Source organism: Oryzias latipes, chromosome 1 (assembly GCF_053564925.1).
Source record: "Oryzias latipes strain Hd-rR chromosome 1, Olatipes_Hd-rR_3.1".
Classification (NCBI taxonomy): Eukaryota; Metazoa; Chordata; class Actinopteri; order Beloniformes; family Adrianichthyidae; genus Oryzias; species Oryzias latipes.
Window position 1 is genome coordinate 20140588 of NC_136237.1, and position 26936 is coordinate 20167523.

The 26936-nt window shown below is 38.5% G+C and overlaps 2 protein-coding genes and 1 long non-coding RNA gene across 5 annotated transcripts in view; 1 reads left to right on the top strand and 2 right to left on the bottom strand.

Moving 5' to 3' along the window:
• Window positions 1-13272, bottom strand: part of tmem131l (transmembrane 131 like) — a 25751-nt gene extending 12479 nt beyond the window's left edge. For 2 of the 3 annotated variants that reach the window (XM_023958207.2, XM_023958195.2), the window contains exons 1-7: window positions 12964-13272; window positions 12169-12242; window positions 9152-9195; window positions 7439-7510; window positions 4842-4965; window positions 4619-4735; window positions 2997-3101 (exon numbers count right to left, since the gene is read on the bottom strand). In XM_023958207.2, coding sequence (XP_023813975.1) covers window positions 2997-3101; window positions 4619-4735; window positions 4842-4965; window positions 7439-7510; window positions 9152-9195; window positions 12169-12242; window positions 12964-13087 — 660 coding nt within the window. In that variant the 5' untranslated portion in view covers window positions 13088-13272. The remainder of the gene's footprint in view (window positions 1-2996; window positions 3102-4618; window positions 4736-4841; window positions 4966-7438; window positions 7511-9151; window positions 9196-12168; window positions 12243-12963) is intronic. The other variant, XM_023958198.2, reaches the window with a different exon arrangement.
• Window positions 13267-24346, top strand: LOC144990966 (uncharacterized). Its single transcript, XR_013654853.1, has 3 exons — window positions 13267-13375; window positions 24010-24112; window positions 24225-24346. It is a non-coding gene; the product is annotated as an uncharacterized LOC144990966 (long non-coding RNA).
• LOC144990965 (meiotic nuclear division protein 1 homolog) lies at window positions 14451-26895 on the bottom strand. The gene is made up of 8 exons (XM_078944413.1): window positions 26740-26895; window positions 25936-26001; window positions 24964-25021; window positions 22914-23062; window positions 21589-21663; window positions 21384-21498; window positions 17380-17424; window positions 14451-15047 (listed from the first exon to the last, which is right to left on the bottom strand). Exons 1-8 carry the CDS (start codon window positions 26740-26742, stop codon window positions 14941-14943), a joined length of 618 nt encoding a protein of 205 aa, XP_078800539.1. The 5' UTR covers window positions 26743-26895; the 3' UTR covers window positions 14451-14940.
• Between the last annotated feature and the right edge of the window lie 41 nt (window positions 26896-26936).

The following is a 26936-nucleotide window of genomic DNA, read 5'->3' on the forward strand; positions in this document are numbered from 1 at the left end:
AGAGCAATCGGACTTAATACTGAACGTTTTGTGGATGAGGGGCGGATGCGTTGTTACGTGTGGGAGCCTTCAGACTGCCATCGGTCCCGCAGCTCTATGTGAACGAGCAACACATGTCTCCAGCTCAAACGCCGGCTGTGGGGCGGTGTGAGCTTTTCAAAGCAGAATGTCACTCATCCTTAAAAAACAGTTCAAACAATCACATGGATTTGTGTTTCCAGTCGTGTCCCGACAAAATAAAAGCTGATGTTATTTCCACATATTTACGTTCAGCCAAGCTGCAGATTGCAGCTTTTCCCGCATCGATTCATGTTCATCCAGGCTAAATGTTGTTAGCGCCTGTTAGCCTTCACCTAACCGTTCTTCCGGCTTCGTTCTGCCACAAAAAAGCACTGACCACACAGATTAAAAATAAAATGATGAGCAAACAGGCGCTTCATAATAACCATAACATAACAATAATAAACGTACGTTTAAAAGATCATCTCGTATATTACGGAGCTGCTAAATAGATGGGCTAGTGTCACTGTGACTCTGATGTAAATTCACTCCGGAGCATGCGCTGTTCTCTCTGTCACGCAGCTGACCGGCTTTTCCAAACCCGTTGGTGATGGTGGATTTTTTCACGCTGCTTTTAACGATTGCTTTTAACTTGAAAGCTGCGATTACGTGCACGTTGGGTCTATTGGCACCAAAGGATTCTGGGATGCGACTGGGCATGCATGTTTCTTTTTGTTGAACCATGACTGAAGTGTCTAAGACCTGAAGTAGGGCTGCAGCTATCGATTCTTTTTGTAATCGATTAATCTGGCACTTAATCGATCGATTAATCGAGTAATCGGATAAAACGATTTGTGTGTGTTTTTGAACGACCAAAACAAATAATGCATAACAAAAATGATGTGGTTGTAAAATTAACAAGCATTTGATTTTAAAGATCCGCTCTGATGCAAATGTTACTTTTGGTGTTTTTAAGTTGGTCTTGAGAAAAGAACATTTTGTATGGGGGGGACAGAAGACTTTGAAAGGGTGGCACAACGCCAAAATGGAAGGCCATTCAAAATAAAATAAAAATCAGGAAAACATATTTGATCATTATCATTGTTTATATTTCGTGTAAAAATAATGCTTTTGTTATTTTTGCAATGCTTAAAGAAGCCTCGCGGTCCGCCAAAAGGCGAGCTACCGCCTGTCCCAGCCCCTGCCTCTCGGCGCCCCCTCGATGCTCTTAGCTGAGTGTCCTGCGGGGTCCGAAGCATTTACTTTGAAAAAATTAGAGTGTTTAAAGCAGGCCCGGTCGCCTGAATACCGCAGCTAGGGGCTCTCGCCGCCCGCCCGCGCTGGTCGCCGCGGAGGGGGCGCGGAGCGGCGGACGCCGCCCCTCGCTTGCTGCCAGCGGCAGGCGCGGGACCCGCGCCTAAGGCGTCGGGGTTCCAGCGGTCGCGCAGATGTCTTCTGTTCAGTTGCTGATTCATGGAAGATGTGCTGTTGTGGTATGCCAGCTCTATTTTGCAGTAGAGACACTGCACCTTGTTCTCTTCTTTATTAAGTGTGTAATGATCCCACACTTTGGACAATTTCTGCCGTTTATTTATAGATCTATTCTCCGCCATCGCGCCAACTAAATTCAAAAGTTCCGTCTGAATAAGCGGTCCGTGTGACACAATCAGATCCCTGCGCCGCCCGTATAGTGCGCGTCATAGGAATTTAACGAGGCTTCGAGGCAGAGTTTTTGCCTCGAGTAATTTTTGTAATCGAGTAACTCGAGTAACTCGAGGAATCGTTTCAGCCCTAACCTGAAGTCAAGTCCATGCTGTTTGTCAGCTTAGAGGTGTGTTGGAAAATAATTGACTTGTTGCCTGGAGTTGGATTAAGCATTCAACCCATTCTCTGAGACCGAAAGTACGTTCATGGCAGCCGCCAAATAAATCCACAAATTAGCCGCGTCATTGAATAAGCCGCAGGGCTGTGAGCGCAGGACAAAAGTAGCGGCTTATAGTCCGGAAATTACGGTATTCTGAAATTTGCTTTGGTATTGAGTTTGTAGTTTTTTTATTAGACTCATTACAGACACTAATGAATTTAACTCAAATATTTTTCACACAAATGTTACCTGAAACTTTAGATCGCTACAAGACCTTCTCAATGTAACAAAACTTTGGGGGGTACTAATGAGTAGTCTACTATAATAACACAATCTACCTTTTTTTGTTTAGGTTCATGTCCTTAAGACAAAACTTAAGAAGATCTCTAAAGGTTCAGCTAACACATAAGTTTCACATGCTGGCTGGTAAAGTCAGACATTTTCAACAATGTCACAATCTGAGAAGATCCAAATAAAGTGTAGTCTGAACCACTTCCTCTGTAAAGTGAGAACAAGTCACAGCTTTGTCAAATTCAATTGGGCAAAAAGAGGACAGAAAAAAAGGCCTTGAATGTCCTCTTTTTTTGTGTAAAACTATTTATGTTAGAAGAAACACAAAAGCTGGTAGACAGAATTGGACAGAAAGCTGAACTTAAGTTGGACGGGCAAACATTCTGTGAACTACTAACAGAAATAAAAAGGCGTTAAATGCGAAAAATAAATCCAGCCTGAGCAGCAGTGTGCGTGATGGTGAAAACTTTAGGTCTGCTCTCTTAAAATTTTGCAACTGCCACCCCACTTCCTGTTGTGGAGGCGAGTCCTTCTTTCAGATGCTTCTAGCACATGCTTAGCCTTACTCTAAAATGATATGAGAGGTAGGCATGACTGTGAAATGTGTACAAATAAATGGTTGTACATGGCAAAACACAAAAAATGTATTGTTGCTACAGGAATAAAAATTCAAAAAAGTACTTGTTTGTGTGATTCTAAAAACTGAAGTGTCTATATGTGTGTGGAGCCCAGTTTATCTTTGCTGGTAGGAAAGGGAAATCAGCCGTTTCCAATGATAAGACACTATTTACCATTATGCCCAACTTTCACGAGCTAGTACACAAATAAAACACTATATTACCTGCGTTTGGGTCAGCTTAATGCTTTGGATGTGAGGGAATATCACAAGATTATCCTTTCTTTGGAAAGATTTTAATGAACCTCGGTGACCTCCCACACCAAATACCTGGAAATAGACACAGTTTTTGTTAGCAGACAAAGAATCTGTAGCTCTGACATGAAACATAAGATATCTAAATGACAATAGATAAAAATCGAGTGTTGGATAAATCGGTCTGTGAGGAGTAAACATGCAGTTTGGAAATGCAGCTAAAACTGAGGTTTCACTGTAAACCAAACATTAGGCTTCTGTGATGAGTTTTATGCAGCCACTTTAATAGATGGAAAATATGTGCGCAAATGTGATTAGATTGATTACAGATGATCAAAAATCTAAATCCTTAAAATAAAACGGTCAAAGATAAAATAAAATCCTTTTAGGTTGGAAGCAAGTATTGAAATAAATTGAATTGGAAAGAAGATAGTAAATAAACACAGAAGATGTAATTCTTGATAGCACCACATATTACTGGGTAATCATTAGGCATGAGTTATAAAAGTAATTAATTAAAAAACTGAATTATTAGTTATTCAATTGTTTGGCCAATTCCTTTAAAGAAACATAATCCTTTATTTCAGGTTTTTCTGTAAGTTTTTCTCCTCTAAAGTTTAACCTTAATACAGTTTAAACTAGCAGTTATAAGAAAATTATTTCATCTTCTAACAAACTGGTTTTAAACGGAAATGTGAAAACTGAATCAACATTTCTAAACCAAATTATGAACATGCATCACTGTGAGCACAAGTGCACAGTGATTTGTCTGTCCAAATATGTTTGTACAAGCAATTATGTCATGAAGATAGCACCATTTTATTTTCTTGCTAATCAATTTATGAATTACTATCTTCAATAGAGTTGACATAAAGTGTTCACTCGTTTATCGCAGAGGTTATGTTCCATACATAACCCGAAAGAGGTAAAATCCCTAAAGCAGGATTACAGATGTTTTAGGGCAGTAAAACCCCTCATTGCACACTTTATACCATTTTTTGTACAGATATGAACATTTCACATTTTTCTTTCCCGTTTAAACTCAAAAAATTTAAACCTTGATTGGAAAATAAGTCCAGTGTTATGGAATGAAAAGGGTCTGCTGGTGAGCAAAGATTTATGTAACTCTGGCAAACTGAACGCACTCTGTGCAGCAGACACGGCACGGAGGAGATCGACTGATAATGTCTTGATGTAGAACACAATGCATTGTACAAAAAAGACATTCAAAATTTGAAAACAAATTTAAAATAAATAAAAAATAAATAAAAAAGCATGCAAAATTGCATTGAAAAATAATCAGTGAAATCACAATATAGCGAGGTAACGCTGTATCCACCGGTCTGTATTTTTATTTTTATCGTCTTTTCCTTTTTCTTATTACTGAAATTGCTTACAACTAACCAAATCAATCAATCCACAATGAATGGATTCAATATTTTCGCAGAGACAAGATTTTTTCATTCAGACCACACCGGGGGCATGAAACAAGCATATGAGCAGTAATATTTCATTTATGCGATAATAAAAGTTAAAACAGAAAGAAGTGGTAAACTCAACGGGAAAGCTAGTCGTAAGATTTGTAAACTGACCTGATATGACAGCAGCCCTTGAGCTGAAGTGTTTATAAATAACATGTTTTCTATATTGCCCTCGTTTGATGGGAGGAAAATTAATTTAAAAGATGCCTTCCCTCTTGGTGGAATCACCTAAAAACGGAAAGAAAGGAGTTTTACAAGTTATGGCAATAAGAAAAAATTAATCATTTACAAAGCATGAAGCGTCCAGACGTCTGCAGACTTTGTGGAAACTTACACTTTTGTGAAAGGAAGGTATGTAAAAATGCTTGCTGGATGTAAACATTGACAGAAGAGTCACAGAGACCTCCTGACTAGGATTGTGTATATATATGGTTTCAGCTCTTGGCAGCCCCACAGGCCTGTAGACGAGAGAGCAAAACCATATCCAGAAGGTCACTGCAAAAGCTTGAGGACAAAGTCAATAAAAGGGCAAAAGTGCTAAACTGACGGCTTCAAAAGGATCTTTAGAAATCAACCTCTCACAGTACGGTTCCTCCTGACTGACTTGAACCAAATTAGCTCACGTTTCCAGATGACTGCTCAAACTAAATTTGATCTGGCTATAATTCAAACTAGCACAGTGAGCTTATATTAACGCTTAGTGCAAAACTCAATAATCAGAGTATATTTATGCTAAATGATTGATTATTTAACAGTGTGTGTTTGGTTAAAAATGTTTGAGTTAAATAAAATTCTAGAAGAGAAATATGAATAGATTTACATATTTTCACTTCCATTTTATCTTAAGTTCCATAAACATATTGAGGCCATAAACGATGAGCAAAGTTTTTCATCTTCAGATTACGACACTGAGTCAGCAAATAAGTGTCAGCATATGGAGGCTGTGAGTCGTTCTGTTGATTAAACTAAATAAAGCTGCAAGATAGGAAAGTGGGTGTAATCAGACTGCAAAAACCATTTGGTTTGAATCAAGTCCACTTCATTTGGTCTGGATTGAGTCCTGAACCTTGCGTTTGGTCTGGATACAGATCGCCGTCAAGCGGGCTTTTCCCGTTTCGAGCCAAACTCTAAGCAAACCAAATGTGTCCAGACTGAATAAACCCTAAAACCCCAAACAGCTACAAAAGCTGTTGATTGTAGTTACTGTTTAAGCAAAGACACTATGTTTTGCTGTATACTATGAAGACATTACATCACCAACGGACAAACAGCTTTTTTCTTCATACTCAGATCAGAACAAACTCCAGGTTACTACACTCAAAGATGGAATGAGAAATATGATAACCAGTGCCTGACATCTGGAGGAAAAAAACTAATAATCCACAACGAGTGGTAGGAAGAGCAAAACATAAATGGCCACAAAGGGAGAATCTGAACAGTATATGTGCAGTTTAGCTTTAAAAGTATAAAATGTTGCAAACATTTCTATTTCAACAAAACCTAATAAAGGAAGGTTACTTTGAATCATTGCAAGAATGCACCAAACCTGTTTTGTAAGAATATAAACTATGTACAACCAGCTCTAACTTAACAATGCAAAGACCTGACATATATGTCACTCTGGCCTCAAACGAAGCTGGTTTCACTTCCTCTTTCCAACTTCACTTTCAATTTTAGTGACTGCACTGCTCAAAAGCTGTACGATAAAACATAAATTTAAAAATACTTTTTTGTGCCACTTTTGTCTTTACACAACATATTTGGTCTAAAAGACCTACATTTTTTCTAGACCTGCTGGTAAAGTGAAAAGTACAAACAAGAGTTCCCAGAGTTCTTACAGAAAAGAGGAAACCACAGATCATATGTGGAACTTGGGTCTCATAGTTTCTTTCTGACTCGTAGCCCGTTTGTTTTTTTAAGCTTTTACATTTTTTCACGTGCAAACGTTGAATCCACTTGCGATCCGGGACGCCTGGTTTCTGCATTCCAAACTACTCATATAAAATATGACTAAATGATTATGGACAACTTTACGTTTAATAGGAGCTCTTGGGACTGCAGCCCAGCCACAGCGTCAAACTCCTATTGTTTGTATGAAAGAAACACTTTTACTCCTTTAGGTGGAGCCAGTTTCTTTTGCACACTAAGCTGAAAGGCAGGGTTACTGCTATGCTTTTCACTTTCTTCTTCAACAGTAAAAATACCTTTATGTTTAGTCGAAAACCTTCTTTTTTTTAGTATTACTTCAAATAAAATGATTTGTAAACTTCGTCAACATAGCAAACGTTTGTGCATTCCTCTTTTAGGGAACCAGAGTGTCCTGTAATTTTTCAAAGCTGTCTAAAGCAATAGGAATTTCACTATTTTATGAGGTTGCAACACTAGTCAAAGCCTGAAGGTAGTCAGTTCTTTAATGCGTCAGCCATTCAGAAGTCAGATTTAGGTTACTTAAAAAAACAAAATACAACCAGAAGACTCAAAGACTTGTTTTTATACAGGTCAATGAAAAATGTTCCTCTTTTTGAGTCGTTTGGTGGTAAATCCTGCAGTGCGAGTATGTTTCTGAACAGGAGGGAAGGTCTTATTCATAAAGGTCATGTGTGAAAAATGCTCTGACGTGTAAAAAATCCTCCAACTATACAGTATTTGACAAACATGATAAACACCAGATGTTTTTCTATAGAAACTATTCAATTTCAATATTAGAAAGACAAACTGTTTCGTAATCATTAATGTTTCTAGACTGAACCTCGAAAACCGTTGTTCATCAAATCCCAGACTAAATAGACGTTAAGATGTTAAAATCAGGATTTTCTGTCTTTGTTACAATATTAGGGAATGTGACTAATACTCATCATCAATACCAGTAGAGGTGGAGAAACATCTATTTTTATTCAGCATATGAAAGCAGGAAGTTACAGCAGCACTCACTGTGTCCCAAACTCCAAAAGTGGGGGCTGAAAATGCAATGGTTTGCCCCTCTCCTGTGTATATGGAGAACTGCTGTTGAGGAAAAAATAAGAAATGTGGTTAGAAACCTGTTTTCCTGTATTTTTTTACTATTGGAGAAAAGTATGGAAGAAATTAGTGTTAAAACTATTTAGTTCTGCTATTCTAAACATCTTAAAGCAACACTGCACCTTTCTTTGTACAAAATGAGAGCGTCTGGAGGAGCCTGTCCTGTCTTTGCTCAATAAACAGGGAAGGGGTGATGGCAGGCCTGCTAAGTACCCGATAACCCTCAAGGTCTACACGTGTAGGGGGTTCATCAGGTCAACAATCTTTCAAATGCTTTTCTGCCAACACGTCTTTGAATTTTACGGAAAAAAGGTGCTTTACCAAGCAATTACTGTTTACTAATGACAGATTATGAACCAAATGAGGCAACAGCTCTTCAGCTACAAAACTATTTATTTAAATAATCTTTTGCTGTCTGCTTTGTTTTTAAAAAAATTCAACCTGAGCTAAAATCAGAAGATGACTTTACCACACTTTATTTACTTTTTTAAGTTAGAAAATACGCGATTTTAACAGGGAAACATAACTTCTGTAAGGACTTCTTTAAAAAATGTGAAAAATCTCTCAGTTTTGGACTTTAGACAACTTCAGACGTGAATTTGGGCTATACAAATAAAAATGAATTGAATTGAATTTAAGTAGTCAAAGTCCTTGGATTAAAAACACGAAAAACCAACCTGTTGATACACGACTAACAAACTCATAATTCTTTTCTAGTCGTTTTTAATTATAGCGTCAAGCCAAATGTTTAATATCCCACTAAAGAAACTGGCTTAAATGTTTACTTCCAGATATCAATTAGTTTTCACGACATGCATCTTCTCTTTTTTAAGTTTTAGTGATATGTTTATCCTGATATACACATGTGTATTAGTAGCAACATGGTAACAATCTAACGCATGACATTCTCAATGATCTTTCTATGCAGCAACATAGTACAAAAAAAAGAAGTACCGGTATATGTGTGGCTAAAAAAGTACTGAGAATAACTCTTAACATGAAGAAAGAAAAAAAGAAAATCCTCTGAATTTCTTTGCTTTTGAACAATTAAACATTTAATATCAAAACAAAGTTGATTTCCACATGAAATCAACTTTTTATCGAAATATTTCTGAGAGAACAAAGATTCCAGGGAAAGACAGACCTTCCTTTTTTTCCCTCTCAAGGAGTTCTAAAATTAGTCAGGAATTTGGTTCTGTGCCTCAGTAAGAGACTGCCCCCCCAACCCGTCGCTTTACCAACATAAACAATATAGCCAGCATGCAGGACCAGACTTTAAAAGGGCCCATTTTTTCTTGCCTCATTTTGGTTTATTACACTGTAACAAGCTATGATTTGCATGTATTCAAACATATTCCTCTACAGCTCAGCTTCTGTTCTTTACATCTTTGTATGCTGCCATAATCTACATGGAACACCACAGCAAAGACATCCTTTCCAGTTGACAATCTTTGTAACAGAATCTCTTAAATGGCTCTGCGTATCTCAGTAATGAGGAATGTCTGAACGTCTATCCCTTTTCCCCAAGGGTAATAAGTAATGCCATTCTATACAATCACTGAATGATTAATGTGTAATTTTTCCTGTAGCAATCTGGGATTGCTTAAAAAATAAAAAAGGGTTTACCTTTCTTCTAGAGGGACTCCATCTCTCCTTCGTTCTTTCTCCCCCTGAAAATAAACAACAAAACAGTTTATTGTACTCCAGGCTTACAGTTTGTGTTTTGATTTGTTTTTGTTTTTAAAAAGGGTTTATCTGCAGACATGTCCCCCTTAAAACAGCACTGGTAAAAAAAGCAGATTATTTAAGTCATCCACTGACTTTAAAGTAAAGGTGATGCTCCTCACGTCTGATTTTTAAAGGGTTTGTTGTTCTTCGGGTCACATTTGTGACTTAGTTACATCAGGTTTTTCAAATCTTGAAAGATTTCAGCGTCAAAAATGCTGCATTCATACAGTGGATTTATAATTTGGCCCTAATAAAATCATATTGGGATGGTGCGTGAATTACTCCACTGGTGTTTTTCCCACACGCTCACACATAACACAGTAACCACTCAACACAAGTGTGAACAGACTGCTACATTTTAGAGGGATTATGAACGGTTAAAAAACACACTACTATAGACATCAACTACAAAAGGCCACAATCAAAGCACACATCACATTATCTGCACTGTCCTATGTGGGATTTTTCCACTCAGTAAACAAATAAATCACAAAGAAAATACAGTTCAAAGAGACTCATCCATCATTCTTGGAATTGTTTTGAGAAATGCTGGGTCTGATCACTGCAACAGATTTGTTAACGGGTGTAAAAAGCAGGAGCTGCACTTTATTCATAACTCTACTCATGACATTTGTGCACATATGTTAGAGTTAAGCTTTTTTAGCTAACAGAAATATAAATAAAAATGAGAATGAATGGAAAAGTGGATGGAAACACACATAAGCATAAGTGACTGTAATAGAGACTCAGATAGCCACCCTCCTTGACTTATATCTTAAATGTCAATTCCCTCTCTTTATCTGTACATACATCTTCTCTTGAGCCTTTTTTCATCCGTGCTGCACCACCTGTGCACTGCTACGGGTCTTTTTTTTAATCTTTTATATAATACAAATACTTGCTTTGTTGCTGCCACAGCTTTATACATCTTTTTAAAGCACTCAGAATTGCCCGTTTTCATAATAGCAGCTATACAAAAACAAAAAAATCCCCTTTTAAAAAAAAATTTTGTTAATAGGTCTAAATTAGTAGAGAATACATTGATAAAACCTCACCAACTTTGTCATCTTGAATAAAATATTTTATAAAACGAATTTAAAGGTGTAAATCTCAATATTGTTTGCAATAATAAAGAATGGACCAAATGTTTTACTTAAAAGAATATCACTTTTTTTTAACTTACATCTAAAGTAATTTATATTAGTGTATAAGCAGATATAACTGATCTGAAAAGAAGGCTTGGGGTCCAACCATGCTTTGGCTAGTATTTTTACACACAAAAAAATGCCACAAAGTGCAGATTAATATCACTAAAGAACTGCATAAAACTATAATTATTGGAATATGCAAATATAAAAACATGTAGATGAGATCTGCGCATGTAGTTCTGGTTTGATGAAACAACCTTGATGGCTGTGAATGCATCAGCAGCTGCAGCAGACCTTAATGTGTAATCTCAGGGACAGTAAACTAGTTAGCTGCAAACAAGGGATGCAGAGCAGAACATTTATTTACTTCTAGAAAGTCCTAAACTTTCAAAAAAAAAGAATGACTATTTCATTTTGGTATGGAAAGTAGAAGGAACTGGGAAAAATGAGTATGAAAATATCAACATACTTTGTAGATATGAAAAACTTTGAAATTGCAACCTTTTTGTTATGGAAAAACAAATCACAATTTTGAAACTGCAAAACGACATCTCCCCTCTGCAGGAAAGAATAAAGGCGTTAAATTTCTCTATATTAACCACATTTATACAAACTGACAATTATGTAATTACATTTTTTGAGAGAACAACAGATATTTCTATTCAGCTGCACTGAAATTTTAACTCAAAAATACCCAAACTTCCTGTGTTATTTGTTTCAAAAACTAAACAGAATCTTCCTTCTCATGGGAAAGTTATAAAAGATTTATAAATGCTTTTTAGGCATTTATTATTATTATTAGTATAGATTATGTCTGGTTGCTATTCCACACACTCCATCCCTACTTTGCTCAACCCACAAACATAAAAATAAACCAACCTTACAGGTCAGCACCAGTGTGTGAAGACACAAATGACACAACCAATTTAAGAGGTGTCGTAAAACGTAAGGTCGTTGCTGAAAATGATACTTATCAGTACTTTTAGCCAGTTATTATTTGGAATTGACATGGGCTTAAATGAAAACAGCTTAAATGTTCTCTTAAATCCCATAAATAAATCAACAGTATATCAAACTAGTTGGCTTTTTTTTTTTCAAATGCAGACTCTGATCCATCTGTACATGCAAAGCAACCGTTTATGAACTTCAACAGACCTCAAAAATAAACGGACCCAATACTTTCCTGGAAAGCAGGTTGAGCTCCTAATTAACTATTAACTTTGCTTTTGCTTGGGAAGAAAAGCCCACCATGACCAATCAATAACCTGGTTCTGAGAGCCCAGGAGGTGACCCTCCCCTTCTCAGGTGACAAAAAAGTCAGCTGATAACCACATGGCAGGATAGCAGATAGTAAACACTTGACTACTAATGTTAGGATAGTAGGTGCTTCACAACATTAAGGGGAAATGTTTACTAAAAGGTATTCGACCATGATAAAGGAAAGTGCAGATCTACTAAGTAAATATATACCAATGATTTTATTTTTTTTAAATCCTGCAGACTTAGATGGGACTAATTAACAGGTGTCAGTCAAAATCTAGCTTTATTTTGAAATTCTGCGTGCAAATGTGGAAACATAACCGTGATCACCACTTCAGCACAAATACGGCAACACACATGCTTACAAGTATTTAATTCTACAAAAGCATGGTTTCTGCACCACTCAGCCATTCATTCACCAGCAAGCAAGTGTCCCTTCACACACACAGACTCGGTTCCTTCCCACACACAAACGCATCCGACAAAGAAAGAAAGCCCAACAAATACCTGAAGCGGGACGAAGGGATCTGCCTCCTCTGGTTGCCAGACTTCGACCACGCTGGTGGAGATCTGACTCAAAGCTGTGAGGGAGACAAGACATCTTTTTCAGCTGTTGAATGTTTGGCATCGTGACAAAAGCATTTCATCATTGAAATTAAATAGGTATTCAAATCCAGAAAAACGGTGCACGTAGCCAGGTAGTCACATTTTACAATGTTCCAAAGAAATGAACAGAAAGGGAGTGTGTGACAACCACAGACAGGGAGACTTCGCCTGGCTGGGCAGCCTGACAAAGGCTAGCAGCTTGTTTAGCAAAAAAAAAAAAAAACGTTAGCACGGCGGCTACACAACTTAAAGAAAAAAAAATCAACTTCCAGGGGGACAATATTTCAAATTGAGGTGGAATTTATTTAAACTAGAGGTGTGGGGGATAATGCACTAAAGCCCAATTGTTTCTCCTAAGGTGCCGCAGCCCGAGCAGCCGCGGAAATGTCAGAGCAAGTTTCACAGCAACTAGCTAGCAAGAACTAACATTAGCGCACGGTAAACATTAGCCACAATACTTTGCAAGTTGGTAGAAACCAACATTTACTCTCATTAGGTCACAAAAACGAACTCCAAATATTTTTAGCACATTTAAACATTCTTTTCTTTTGTGCAATTTAGCCATATTTGAAGTTTAACGTTTTCATTCAGGTAGCTAACGTTTTTCTTTTTTTTTTGCATCGGTCTCGTTACTGCACACAGTTGTAATGATTACAACTTCCTCCCAAAAGAGTAAAATAAAGGTGTAAAACAAACCTTGCAGCTGAGCTTCCCCGCGTTGTACAAAGGGAATCAACAATTGTATTACTCCTAATAGTACGCCGATCCACGTTTTCCCGTGACACTGGCTGCCTTGGTGGAAGTCCTGTAGCCCCGCCATGCTGCCTTGCCAGCTAGCAGCTTGACTTGTGCCTCGCTGCGTTGGTCTTCCTTGCTCTCAGCGAGCAGGCAGACAGGCAGCAGCATCTCCCTCCTTCTGCCCCCTCCTCCTCCTCCTCCCCGCGCGCCCGCCTGCTGAAGCGCCGCGTGCTCGGTGGGTGTAGCTTCCATCAAACGTCCCTGTTTGCAGAAGCAAGAGGCGACATGTTTCAAATGCCCTACAGCGGGGGGCATTTTTACTGAGGTTTCACGCTGAATCCTTTCTACTCCACGAGACTTTCACTCACAGGTAAGTATTACAATTCACATAGAAAATGTGGATTTAAAATATTTAAGACTCAAATGTTAAACTAGTTTTGTCCAGCAGAATAATACAATCAAATGTCGTTTTTTAAGTAACAGGATTTTTTATTTTATGCATTAAAAAAAGATGTTTTATAAATATTTTAAGCAATTTGTCAATGAGAATTTTGACCATCTTTTGCTTCTTTAGTTACAAGTATCAAATCTGCCACACCTGAGTCATATAAGCCAACTTTTACACACTGCATACATTTTTTACATATTACTACTGACAGATGAGTTTATACTTTTTCGTGTGACAAAAAAAAAACTACAATTGTATGACTTAAAAGTTGATAAAATCTTTATCTCTGGTCCCAATAGTTGAGGGTGAGTGAAAATGATGATTCAGGTTAAGGCCCTACACTGTTACAAAAAAGGAATAAGCAGAAAAGTGTGCGTTTAAAAGTGCTTTTTAGGTTCCTATGGTGAAATGACGTTGCCTCCCTCATTATGCGGTGACATGCAAATTGTCTGAGCCAAGACAGGTTGGGCAGGTAAACACAGCAAGCAACATGAATTACCACCAGTGTATGACAATTTTTTCTTTAATCTTTGAAATGACTTTTGCCAAAATCCTCAGTCGTATGGGTGAGTGTGTAAAGAACAAGAACTTTTAACCATTTCAGTGGCAGGTAAAAAAAGAAAAATCAGAGCTACCAAAATATGTCAAATATAATTAATCACCTTACAAAAAAACTCAAGAGATCAGCAGGATGTGATGAGACACACAAACTCCTTTAACTGGGTCAAATGAGTGAACACTAAACAACCATTAAGCTGATAAGCTTTGTTTTTTTACGCTAAAGAAATGGGCGACAGTCATTGAAGACGTGCTAACACAGCAGTAAAGTATTTTCACCAAAAGGTTTGCAGCTGTGAAAGAAAAAGCAAAACACATTAATTACAGGATTTTGTACCACCCTCAGGGCAATTAGTCAAGAAATTTAAAATGTGAGGTTTAATGTGAAGACGTGTGCGCGCTAGACTTCAACTCAAAGTCAAATAAATTTAGACGCCAATTAATTTTTACTTTATTTGAATAGGAAAACTATTTACAGCTATTTAACATGCCATTTGTCCCAATACATTTTTTCTGGCTCAAGATGACCCACTGTAAAATAAAATTAAAACAAACAGGAGAGGTCATGCAAAACCAAATTTAAACCATCTGTTTAAACCATCCAAATGCAACCAATGCCAGTGGAAAAGTTGATTCCCGTCCGTCATCGGCTCGGAGCTCTCAGTTTCAAGTCAACAGGTGTCCAAAGAGTCAAGCTGTTTGTCACAGGACCCTGTGACTCCTCACAACCGCGGGTGGCTCGGTCCCCTCTCCAGTTGCACCCGAGTAATTTATTCCCTGGTAAAATGCATCTGGAAAACTGATGTTTCCACCTCACGCTGTAAACTGAATCCGGATGGGTCCCCCCCCCCCCCACTCAGAATAAACACAAAAATCAACAGCAGAGCGGTGAGAAACAGACTTCAGGGGTGTGTCTGAAAAGTTCACGGTCAGTCCATGTAGTCAAAGTCATCTGGGATGCCGAAGGCTTTATTAATACGGCTGTCGTCGAAGGAGAACTTCTTCTTTGTCCAGGACTTGATGGCAAACACGTTGTCTGGAAACAAAAATGCACAGCTGCCATGTAAATCAGTGGGGAAACCGACGCACAACCAATCAGATTGACAGCAGAGTCAGTCAGGAGGTGACAAATTGAAGCTGGACTGGACAACGCAGCCTGAGCGCACAGGCGACACCATCTGCTTCACTGCTGCTTCGCTGTTGGGTGAAAGTCTGCTTATTTTGGCCGAAGGTCTGATTGATACTTCCTGAGAGCAGTTAACGTTTCCCACCAATTAAAATCAGCAGCACCTGGAAACAATCTATTCTGACCTGCAGATAAACATCTGAGGAAGGTAAAATCATTTAGCATCCAAGAATTGGCCCGATCCATTAAACCATTGTTTCCCCTTCATCTTACCCTTTTTCTTCGTTAACAAGGAACACGCTTTTTAACTCACTTTTCTCATTTAAAAAGATTAATTCCAATTTTTTTAGAAAACATTTCAATGTTTTGGGTTATTGCAAGTCTGAAATAACTTTAAATTGGTCTCCTTTTTTTTATTTTCAACGGGTATTTGTCTTTCCATTTTCTGTTTTAGAATTAAAACAGAAAATGTTGTAAGTTTAAGAAGAAAAATGAATGTGCATAAAACCATACTACTTTGCTTTGTTTATGAGGCTGTTACTAAAGCTCATGCTCTTCCTGGTTTTTCTGTAAACAATGTCAAAAATCTGTAAATATAAAAGCCTCCTGGTAAATGTTTCAGGCGAGGCTTAACACACAAAACGACCGAGTTGCAGCAGCTTCAAAAAGTATCACCTGTTTTATTCAAATTCAAATCACATTATGGGTTCAGTGAAAGCTGCCATGACATGAGGAAAGCTCACGATTTGTAATATTATATTAGTGATCAATATTGTGATGTCGATATAACTTGCGATATATGAACAAATACTCCAAATGACCCTCGTCTACTGAGGTCCATTCGATTTTTCAACAACGTAAAGGGGTTTATTTGATTCGTTAAATATTTCTTATGATTGTTTAAGCACATTTAAGGTAACCACTTATCGCAATTTTCCTGAACTTCTATGATCTGCATATTGCACAGCTTGATATTGCGATAAAGATAAATTTGCAATTTAATGTGCAGGCCTACTTCAGTGCGTTTATATGAGGTCATAGTACAGGACGCGGGCCGCATTGCGGCTCATGTGGGTGCGTCGCGGTTGCTTTGCCATATTTCATGTAGGCAGTCATTTTTTAGAAAGTTGTGAGAGTTTGGAAATCTTGAGTTTGTCCTGTGGTCTGGAGCAGGATGAAATCCACTTAAATCCACTTTAAAGCCTTGATGTCAGTAGAATAAAAGAGCGTTCAGAGGCTGCAGTGGCCTCTTCCAACATGCCTGGAGGATTCTGACACTGCTGTGTTTGAGTTTGGCAATAAAGTCCAACAAGAGCTGACAAGACCGTACCGTCAGATGACGCAACACAAGTGAACACGCCAACATTTCAGGTGTTTAAAAAAACAAAAAACAGAAGTCCCCAATAAAAGTAAACTCTGTCCTAGTCAGAGACTTGATAAACTAATAATTATTATCAATTTAGGACTGCAAGTCCAAATGCAATACTAATCCAAAAAAGTATATCGCGCAAACATTTCCTCATGGGGGGGGGGTTTGACACTCACTCGGTCCAGTTCACATTTACTGTCAATGGTCTTAAGGCTTTGTTCTGAAGGGGCCAATCGTACCCCCACCCCCCAATGATCTGGCCCCAAATAAACCCACAACCTCCAGCCCCCACACACCTGCTGTCCCAACATCACTCATCAACAGGGGGTTTAACCCTTTAGGCACAACCCATGACTGGTTACCAACACCTTGGAAAGCAAACCATTAGGCAACAGATCAAACGGGGGGCACTCATGAAGCTGTTGCCATGACAACACCAGCTCCTCTCACAGTTTAAGCTACAGCTGGAACAGAATCCTGGTCTTTAAACACCATCATTGTTGAACACAGGACTCGTCACAGATAGTTTGCTTGTTTGTTAGCGGCGTCCTTTCCAGTGGAGGCTAAACGAGTTCACCCTCACCATTAGCGTTTTATAAAAAAAAGTCCCCAAAAGAGGCTGCTGACAGACGGCATCCCTCTGTGGTACACAAAACCGCTCCAATTACCCAAGGAGAAGCCCATCACTGAAAACAGTCTACCATTAATCAAAGACACCCCCCGCCCCCCTTCAACATAAACAGGGCCTGTAGAGGCCAGTCTGCTCTCTCCAGGATCCCAACCTTCCAGCACGCACACACGGTTCTCCGAGAGTGAAGGACGCTGCAGGGAGTTCGCTTGCTTTTACAGTAAAAATGAGAAAAACAGACCCACCTGTCCACCTGGAGATAGCTTCTTTAGCTACAGCATTGGACTTTCCTGCAAGAAAAGAAACTGAGATCAGTACCTGTGCAAATTTCATTATGTCATTTCATTCCTTAAGCTAAAATTCCTTTACACTCTGGCTGCAATGGCTGCATGCCAGGTAAACAAAAAACAAAAAAAAAGGCTTTCCACATTGAAACGGGAGCAGACGACGTATTCGCAGAACTCTTCTTAAAGTAATATTTGATGATGAACTCATCAAGGTTTCTTTAAAAAAAACCTTCGTGTTGCAGACCTGTCTACTCTGCTCCAGTGGGTCATTTTACCAGCAGTAAAACCAGCTGCTAAAAATAACCCAGTGTTCCAGAATAACCATCACTGCTGCACAAACTGGAAGAAGAAGCCTTTTGAAAACAGACTTATGTTCCTCTTTAGCTGGGTTTTCTTATTGAGCCAAATCTTGCACAGCAAGTCAAAAATGACACATTTTGTGTCAGATCAGCCATTAATGGTAAACAAAAACTATTTACATAAAAGGGTTTGAGCTTTATTTGTGTCTTTTTTTCTTTATTATTAATTATATGTTATAATTTAGACGGACGGGCCACAAACTCCCTACAACAGGGAGGGTAAAGGGGGGGCGGGGTTGCTCCACAGTTCCACCTACAACTCGAAGCTTCTGTCGCTCTGCAGACAGAAACTACGTCCTAGAAAACGACACAGGTTTTTAGATTTTAGCTAAAACAGCATAATGATAATTAAAAGACCACTGAGAACACTTTGAAAATAGTTTAAAAGATGATTATGATGATAGTGATGATGATTGGCAGGCACAAAGACAAATACTACAAAGCTAACAATTGTGGTAGACTGGCCTAAGGAACTTTTTTTTTGCAATAAGTTCAGTTCTTTTATAGACTGTAGGTTCATGTCTGAGCTCATTTATGATGATCAGAAGTTCTGCACTCTTTGTAAAAGAGTGTGATAGACATCGCACAGCTGCACACACCCCTGAAGTACAATTCTTTCTGCACTTGGAGGAGATGGTTATCTGCTGCAAAGCTGTGTGCGCACTAAAGTAATGGACACAAGGGCATGTGGAGACAGAAAACTGAGGGGGGAAAAAAACAGAAAAAGGCTGCATGTTGTTGTTGACTCCACCTACAACTGCTGTACTCAGAACTATAGTTACGGGGAATTTCAGGACTCAAAGCAACAAGTGGTTCTTCTACTATTGAATGTTAGAGAAAAGATGGACACTTCAGCAGTCACACCTAGCAAAAGTAAAATGCGTCTGTATAATTGTAAACCATGAGTGGATCATTTGTGTAAACAGGTTATATAATAATCCACAGCACAATTCATTAAATATTTGTTCTCTTATTGGTTTCTGCATTAATGCCATTTACCCTTTTTGGTTCATTCCCACTCCAATCATCTATTGATGTGTTATAAAAGCGTCCCAGGGGTCTTTTAATTCTGGTTCTGCCCATTTTAGGCAGGATCAAAAAACCTGTGTCATTTTCTAGGACGTCGTTTCTGCAGAGCGGTCGGAGTTCATTAGAAATTCACCTCTGAGTTGTGCGTGTGACCTCTGGCATGGAGTAACCCCGTTGCACAGAGCAGGGAGCTTGTGGCCCGCCCCGTGTATTTTCTACGTCACAAATAAACACCTTTTCAAACGGCATTTTGTCATCTGCTCCAGATTCACAAATACCGGTACTCAGAAATGCAATTTTAATGTTGAGTTACTCTAAATATGTCCTCAAGGACAGGGCAGGAAGAACATGTTAAAAACAACAATCTTCGTCGGCGTGGGTCTTTAAATTGTACAAGTTAAATTTAAGGATTCTGTTTTTTTTATTGTCATTTTAAAAGCACATAGAACGTCCAGGCCTCTGCATGTCGGCACCTTAGATACTCCATTGCTCATTTGGTTGGAAACACAGCTGCCTGTTGCATGCTGCTTCTCATGGACTAACATGACAAAACCAAGTTGATCTAAAAGAATTGTTGTGTTTTAGTGTTTGGGTTGCACCAGGGTTTATTGTTTTTTCAGATAGTGTTCTTTTGGCAAGTGTGAAAGCTGATCTGAATACTAAATCTTGACTAAAATGGTATTAAAAGTAACATCAGCATAAAAAAGTAAGGGGGGGGAGCAGAACTTTGTATAAACTAAATGCCTGTATTGAGAAACATCGAGAGGTGCGAGTTACTGTGAAGCAGCCAGAGCAACGTTTGTGCTCATTGACCACGCCTTTGCACCGCCATTGAGTTTCAGCTCCAGCCTTTAGAGATACAAAGTTTGCCCCGAGCAGAATGAAAAAAATAAAACTAAAAAACCTGACGTGCAGGATTTCCAGCCGAGCAGAAACCTCTGCCTCTGCAGGAGGCTCAGCTCTGTTCATACCATCTGCCTTCCAGGGCCGGTTAGCTGCTTTGTGACATGTTTGCCAGACAATCGGGGGGAACCTGCAGCTGAAAAGCTCTGCATGCTGGTTTGCTAGAGGATCAACTTTTTGACCATTTTTAAAACAATGTATCCTTGGACAGTTAACCCATCAGTAAAGGTAGTTTCATCCCCAATGTGAATGTGGTCGAGTGTGTGCACGGCAGCACAGCTATGAAGACAGCTAACCCACAACAACTTTAATCCACTTCTCTAAACACCCAAACCCACTTTTTAAATCTATTTTCTCATTCCATTCGGTTGTAGGAGCCACTTTTTTTTTCTCTTTTCTTCATACATGCAAACAAAAAGTGGGACAAAAACTATCCAAAATCACAAACAGGAAAGAGAATCTATGAACAAATTGACAAGCGGGTGAGGAAAACAGTGAGAGCAGAGAGTTATTTTTAGCATTTGGATGAGTGTGGAGAACTATTCAGCGCCTATTAAAAATATGTGTGTGCGTGTGGGAGGATCGTTTCACACGCAGTAGTAGTGTGGTAAAAATGACAGGAAGGCTGTTAAAAAACGGGTTCAACAGTGACAAAAATGGAAGGCCAAAGTCATCTCCACCCGCTTGTTCTCTTCTACAGTCACTGATGTCATGTCCAAGCTCAGGCTCAGTCCAGGTCATTTAACGATGGCAATCTCACAGATATGAAGTAAAGAAGTCACAGAGCAGAGAGAAATGTACCAGTCGTGATGACTCAAACTTCAGGACTCCTCATTTTTACCGAAACAAGAAAATTTACAAGCTCAAAAAGGATTCCCGTGAAATAAACTATCATTACTGCAGCAAAATCAGCAGAAGTTTTATGAATTGAGTTAAAGCTCCACTCCAATCATTTTTCTGTGGTAAAGGCATCCCCAGTGGTCTCAATTATGACAATGCTGTTTTTAGATTTTATTTTTTTTAAAACAGCCGTTTTTAAGGACATAATTTCTGTAGAACGGCAGGAGTTCATTAGAAATTCCCCTCTGACTTGGGGGCAGGACTGTCGGGGTTAGCTTACAGCTCCTCACAACCACAGCCTAGCATTACTGGTGCAACCCAAATAGCGAGCAATATTGGAGGCTTCACTCCAGGACATAGTTTCTGGTGTCACACCAGCTATGAACAGAAGGAAGAGCAGCGAGCGTCAGCTCCATCATTTTCACGTGGTGAATCGTCTGACTGTGCTGCTGTCTGTGGGGAGAACTCTCAGGCCATTTTAACAGTCAGAGCTGAGACGTCAACCGCCACATCTGTCCTCAGGAAATCACTTCAATGACATGCTGATGCCAAAATAGCCGTTTTCTCAGCTAGGTAAGATAAATATGCAGCATACAACGCCCATTCTAAACGTTTATGACGAAATATTTTCTGTTAAAAAAGATGAAGATATTGTCACATGTGAAAGTAATAGGCGACTAACTCAGACTTATGGCTAAATCCAAATACTCCCTAAAGATGATAGACAGTCTGTCATGAAGATGACAGACTGTGGTTGATGGTGTGAAGGCATCAAAGCAGCAGCTGGGAATTAATGTAAACCAAAAAACCAGCCCAGGGTGGGGTACTCACTCATGTCTTCAACAACTTGTGGGTCACACTCTCTGTACTGGTCCAGCTCGGCCTGCAGCTGTGCTCGCTCCTCTCTCAGAGCCTTCAGCTCCTTCAGCAGAGAGCTCCTCTCTTTCTGCAGACATACACACAAACCCTGTTTCACCTTTGACCTTTCCCCGCACACTCTTCCTGCCGTTGGCGCTCACTTTGAACGCACTATTACCGTATCTTGGCGTCCAACTTTCGCCTTTTCAACCACTTTCTGGAGGGTCGCTTTCCGCTGCTTAGCATCAGAGAGCTGGAAGACAGAACAGTTCAGTTGTAGACGAATACAAATTCCTGAAAATATTAGAAAAAAAGAATTTTTACACTTTAAAAAACACAGTAGCATGATTACTCTAAATACATTGACACAATAATTATTTACAGATGTTTAGCACAGTGCAATTAACTATTTGACTAAGTATGTTTAGGGCTTTTTGAGCTTGTTTTCTTTTTTTTTTTTACTACTTTACACTTTTTTTGTGGCAATGCTTGATACCAATCTTTTAGTGCAACCTCAGCTTTTGTTTTACAGATATTTTTCTATTATAGAGCTTAAAAATTAAACAATAAACCTAAAACTTTACAAAAACCTTAATTCCAAGTGATAGTGTTGTCATTTGAACCACAAAATTGAGATCACACCCTTTTTATGTTTAACAACAAAAACCTAAAGTGTAAAGAAAATATCTAAATCCAAAAAGAAAAAGCAAAGACAAGCAAAACGCTGTGAAAAATAAAAAAAAAAACAGGTGAACTTTCAATAAATTACATACAATGTTCCAAGGATTTATTCCAAGGGGAATCAAATGGATGTGATATGATGTTTGTTTTAAACCAACAAATTCAAAGCTATAACTTTTTTGAAACTTTCACTTTAAATTTGGAAACATTACTATTGGGGTGTCGATGTCATTTCTACGTCATTGTATGTAAATGGCAAACGGAGCGCTGACTGTAAAGACCAGTAAAGGTTTTTAATGTAAGCTGGGGACTTTTCCAGTAAAATCATTGCATTTATGAATAAAACATTCATGTTTATTTACTGTTAATCTCCCGATCAGTCGATTCATAGCCTCAAACTAACACTGAAATCCTGATTAATCATGGTTTAATAACAGGAAAAGGCCATATTTTGAGAATTTCCTGCTCCGTATCGCTGATCATTAAGAAATGCCCCCCCCCCATCACTATGCTGTGCACCAGCAGAGGGAAGTGGGTCCCAGCGACCACGAGGCCTTCAAAGACGAGCGCTGTGACTTCCTGTCAAACTCACAAGTTTGAAATAGATCTCTTTTTCTATTTCCTTCACTATTTTGAAGGTTTTAAATGTGCATCACCAACACAGTGAAATACAAACACAAAGCAAATGTATGTTTTGTTTTGTTTCTCTGGAGAATCTTCTGGTTCTTTCTGACCTCCTTGCTGTCAGCTCAGTGGTGTGTTTTTACAAACTTTTCCAGCGTGTCTCAGTGCTTTGAGCTCATGATGCTCACAGGAACAAACCTGTTTCTGCAGCTCCTCCAGTTTGTGCTTGCGAGCATTTAAGGCCTTGCTGGGAAACGCCCAGTAGTAGTTGGATGTGCCAACTCTTTCACAGTCCACCATGTTGTCATCAACCAGGCTCTGCAGCACGTCCTTCACAGTCATGGGGGCTTGGAGAATAAACAGAAAGAAAGAAAGAAAAAAATAGAGCAGGAACTAAAATTGCTCCTTTTTGTTTTTGTTTTTTTCTGGATTTGCCCTTAAATGTGTGAACTGCTGAAACTAATGCAAGATAAGCTGACGTTGTTCAATACAAAAAAACAAAAACAAAAGTTCTCAGACATGACGTAAAGTACATCAGTGCATCCCCCTGAGGATCAACGCCATGTCTACTGTCTGCTTCTCCAAACTTCCCCAAACTAAAGCCAAACATCTGCAGCCGATTTGGTCGTTCAATCCTGATGTGGGGACGTATGCGAGGTGCAGAAGCAGTGGAGCAGAAGTTACATCCTGAGGTGTTGGCGGTGAGATGGAATACGGCTATCCGCTTTGCAAAGGAACGGCTGGAAGAATGTTAGACCGCAGCAGCAGGAACAGACAAAAGAAAGGAAAACATTCAATCAAACTCCACCCAAACCAGTGGGTTTTCTGCTTGAATAACTTTCAGGATGTGTGATTTTCAATTATCGGCATGTTGCAGATCCCCCCCCCTGTTCCTCTCTAACCGGTAAATGTGCCTGCAATGCAGATCTCTCACTGCTCCCTCCCCCCACCCCTCCGTAACTACATTAGGCGTCAGTGTTTGGGGTCAAAAGCATGTGCTTTCAATCACCGCAACGAGATCCAATTTCTCCAGAGTCATGTTTTGTCCAATCGAAGACAAAACCCCTCTTCATTTCCCGCAAACACAATCTGCTCCATTTGATTGTTTTTTTCTCCCCTGAGCAGTCCGGTCCTCAAGTTTTTTCATTCTTGGTCTGTTTTCCCTTAATGTCCATAAAGTGGGAGCCCGAGTCGCTCCTTCGAGGAAATACGTTTAACTTAAGAGCTAGAACCCGTCAGCAGCTCTCTGCAATATAAAATGACTGCTATTGATAGGCCCCGTTCTGCTTTACAGACTAAATACAGCTCAGATGGCAGGAGCAAGTCCTGGTTGCCATGGCAATCCTCTAAGAACGTCACCAGTGTTTCAAGAATGCATGAGGGTGCAGAGCTTTTTGGTACCAACTCCACTGTCTTAAAAGAGCTAAAAAAATAATAATAATTAAATGTGAGAATATTTCTCACCTACAACATTTCAAATGTTGTAAATCTTTATTATTCCACTTACAGGGACACAACCCATTGTCGATCCTGACACTCGACGGGAGCAAAGTAATTTGAAAACGCCTTCTTGGATGAAAAAGTGAACAACGATGATAAAAATCTGTTTAATTATGTAAAGGTAAATCGGAAGTTGTTTTTTTTTCTTTTTTCTGGAGGAATCCACTGGCTCTTAAAGTGGCAGATCCCTTCCTCGTATGATTCATTCTCTTATTTCATTTCTTCTTCATGTTTTCCTTGTTTTACAAACAAGAACCAGTCTGGAATAAATCTTCATCACTGTTGGAAATGACATATAGAAGCCCCATAAGGAGGGAAAAGTCCATCTGGGGAAACACGTTCACTGCCTGTGATCAGTCAGATCAGGTTACTTCAATCAAGCCAAGTATTACAGATTAATCGGATCTATTTATCTCATTATCAGCTGTTGGGTTTAATAATAAGCAGCAAGTCCACAAGCACAGAAATACAGACTTTATATTACAGAGGATTTCCCACATCCTCTTTTGTCTACTTTGCTTTTTGTATGTTTTTTTTTTGTGTTATGTGTGTTGTTTTTTGTGTCATGTTAGGTACCAAGTGAGCCGCCAGGGGGCGACACAGATCAAGTCAACTAGAGAACAGCATTTATAAAAAGTAAAAAAATAAAAACATTATAGAGGTTTAAACTTATTAAAAGGCAGAGTAAGAAAATGCTTAATGTCTATTTATTGTGGATTGACGACTGTTTCAGCTGTTGATCACTCACCTATGCCTTTACTCTTGGGTGCAATCTTTTCTATGTCTTTAAGTTGAAAAACATCTTTCTGGAATGAGAAGAAGAAAACAGCTTCACAAATGCATTACCTCTTTTTTGTCTTCATAAATGAGTCACAAACAAATCGAGCTTTTAAATGTAATTTATTTAGCTATTCTAGGGGTCTGAATCACATGTGGCTCCATGGCCACAAGACATATTAAATAACATTTTTTTCAAAAAATAAAAGTGTCTTGACGTGATTTAATTTTTGTTATATTCACGATTTAAAGGCTGAGATGCTCACATAACAGTAAGATAAACTTCTGCAAACTCTGCCTATTATTAGAATGAGATTAAGGCACCTATTATCTTATGCTGCACAGCAACGTTTAGCTGTTGTGCAAATCAGAAGTGCTAATAATATACATTTATGTATCAATGTATTAACTTCTCTGTTAGATTAGAAATCTTTCACCTCCTGTTTAATATTCAGGTAACAGTAGCGGTGGTGAGAACAACATAAGATGAGGGATGTGTAGAACAGGGCAACTTATTTAAAAAGAAGTCATGCCTGCCTCTTTTAAAAATAAAAGCCAATATTAGATTTGGAAACAAATGTTATTTTTGAATTATATTCTTATGTTTTATAGTTGAAAAACTATAAATCAATAGTAACAATACTAAACACCACGCAGAGTTGTATCTTATATTAAAAGCCTTTGCTGCTTTTAATCCCGTAGAGTCTTACTTTGTCAAAAAAATATATATATATTTTTTTAAATGCACTCAAAATATTTTTTTCCAACATCTGATATTGTTTTTATGCACAAAAAAATAAAATTAAATGTTTTTCATGAAAAGATGCTTCCAAGTGGCAAAAACAATGAAAATGTTTTAAACAATCATTTAAATTAAATCCACACAATCAATACAGCATCAACAATGTGACACAGAAATGTGACCAAGATGACATGAACTCACCGATTCAAAGAAAATTTCCATCATTCTTGTTCTCTTCTCCTCCAAACTGAGGCCTTTCTTTTTAGACTGTAACAAAAAAAATTATTTTAATCCTAACAGACCATGCCTGTTCTTCATCAACTTTTAACAGAGCAACATGTAAAATATTCTTACCTTTAAAGATTATTTCTTTTAAATTGTATTTAGGTTTGGATGTATCACATATACTGCAAACTAATGATATATGTAGGCAATTTTCCCCATCCACTGTTAATTGAGAATATTTGAATTTAGGTGAAAAGGGAAAAGAAACACTAATATAACACACACATTAGAGAACACTGAATCTGTAGTTTTCCTCCCATCCAACAGATGGCAGTATTGCATTCTAGGGGTGGTTTAAGTCGTGTTAACGGATGTAGTTAATACACTTGTATTATATTAGACCCCAAATAAAGCACTTTTAGAATTTAGACTTTCATAAAAACTACTCTTTTGGGAGGTTTTCTATATGTATTTAACTGTGAATCTTCAAATCAACGTCATATTCTTTACGAAGAAAAAAACCCCCGTCAACCCTGATACTTTGAAAAATAGATCTCACTAACAAAATCCTGAAGTTCACTGTAGTTTCCAAACTACATTAACATTAACCGTAACCATTTACATTAACCGTTGAAGTTTGTCTATTTTGACATCTTATTGTAGCGCTTTAATTTAAGTGAGCTAGATTGCAGACCATGATAGTATGTATAGTTGTTCGCTCGGCGCTTCCTTCACCGCACATCAAAAACCCACACTGGCATATTCAAATCCCCGTCTTACCATTTTGTGATGTGAAGAATTCCAGCCGTCCACAACATTAAAATCTGAAAGTGTTAAATTGAAGGTTCTACTTTGTTTCCGATCAAAGAGCAGAAAAAGAATCCTGAAATTCCCGCGGAAGGATGACACGTAATGATGCTGAGTTTAAGATCCCCCGTAAAAACGCATTCTGGGCCAAACACAACGCATTTTAACGT

Excerpts from the sequence above, each read along its gene's own strand:
- LOC144990965 (XM_078944413.1), bottom strand. Across the intron at positions 25,022-25,935 it reads TGGAAATTTTCTTTGAATCG|AAAGATGTTTTTCAACTTAA; the intron begins GTGAGTTCATGT and ends TTCTCATTCCAG. Across the intron at positions 21,664-22,913 it reads TGGAGGAGCTGCAGAAACAG|CTCTCTGATGCTAAGCAGCG; the intron begins GTTTGTTCCTGT and ends TCTGTCTTCCAG.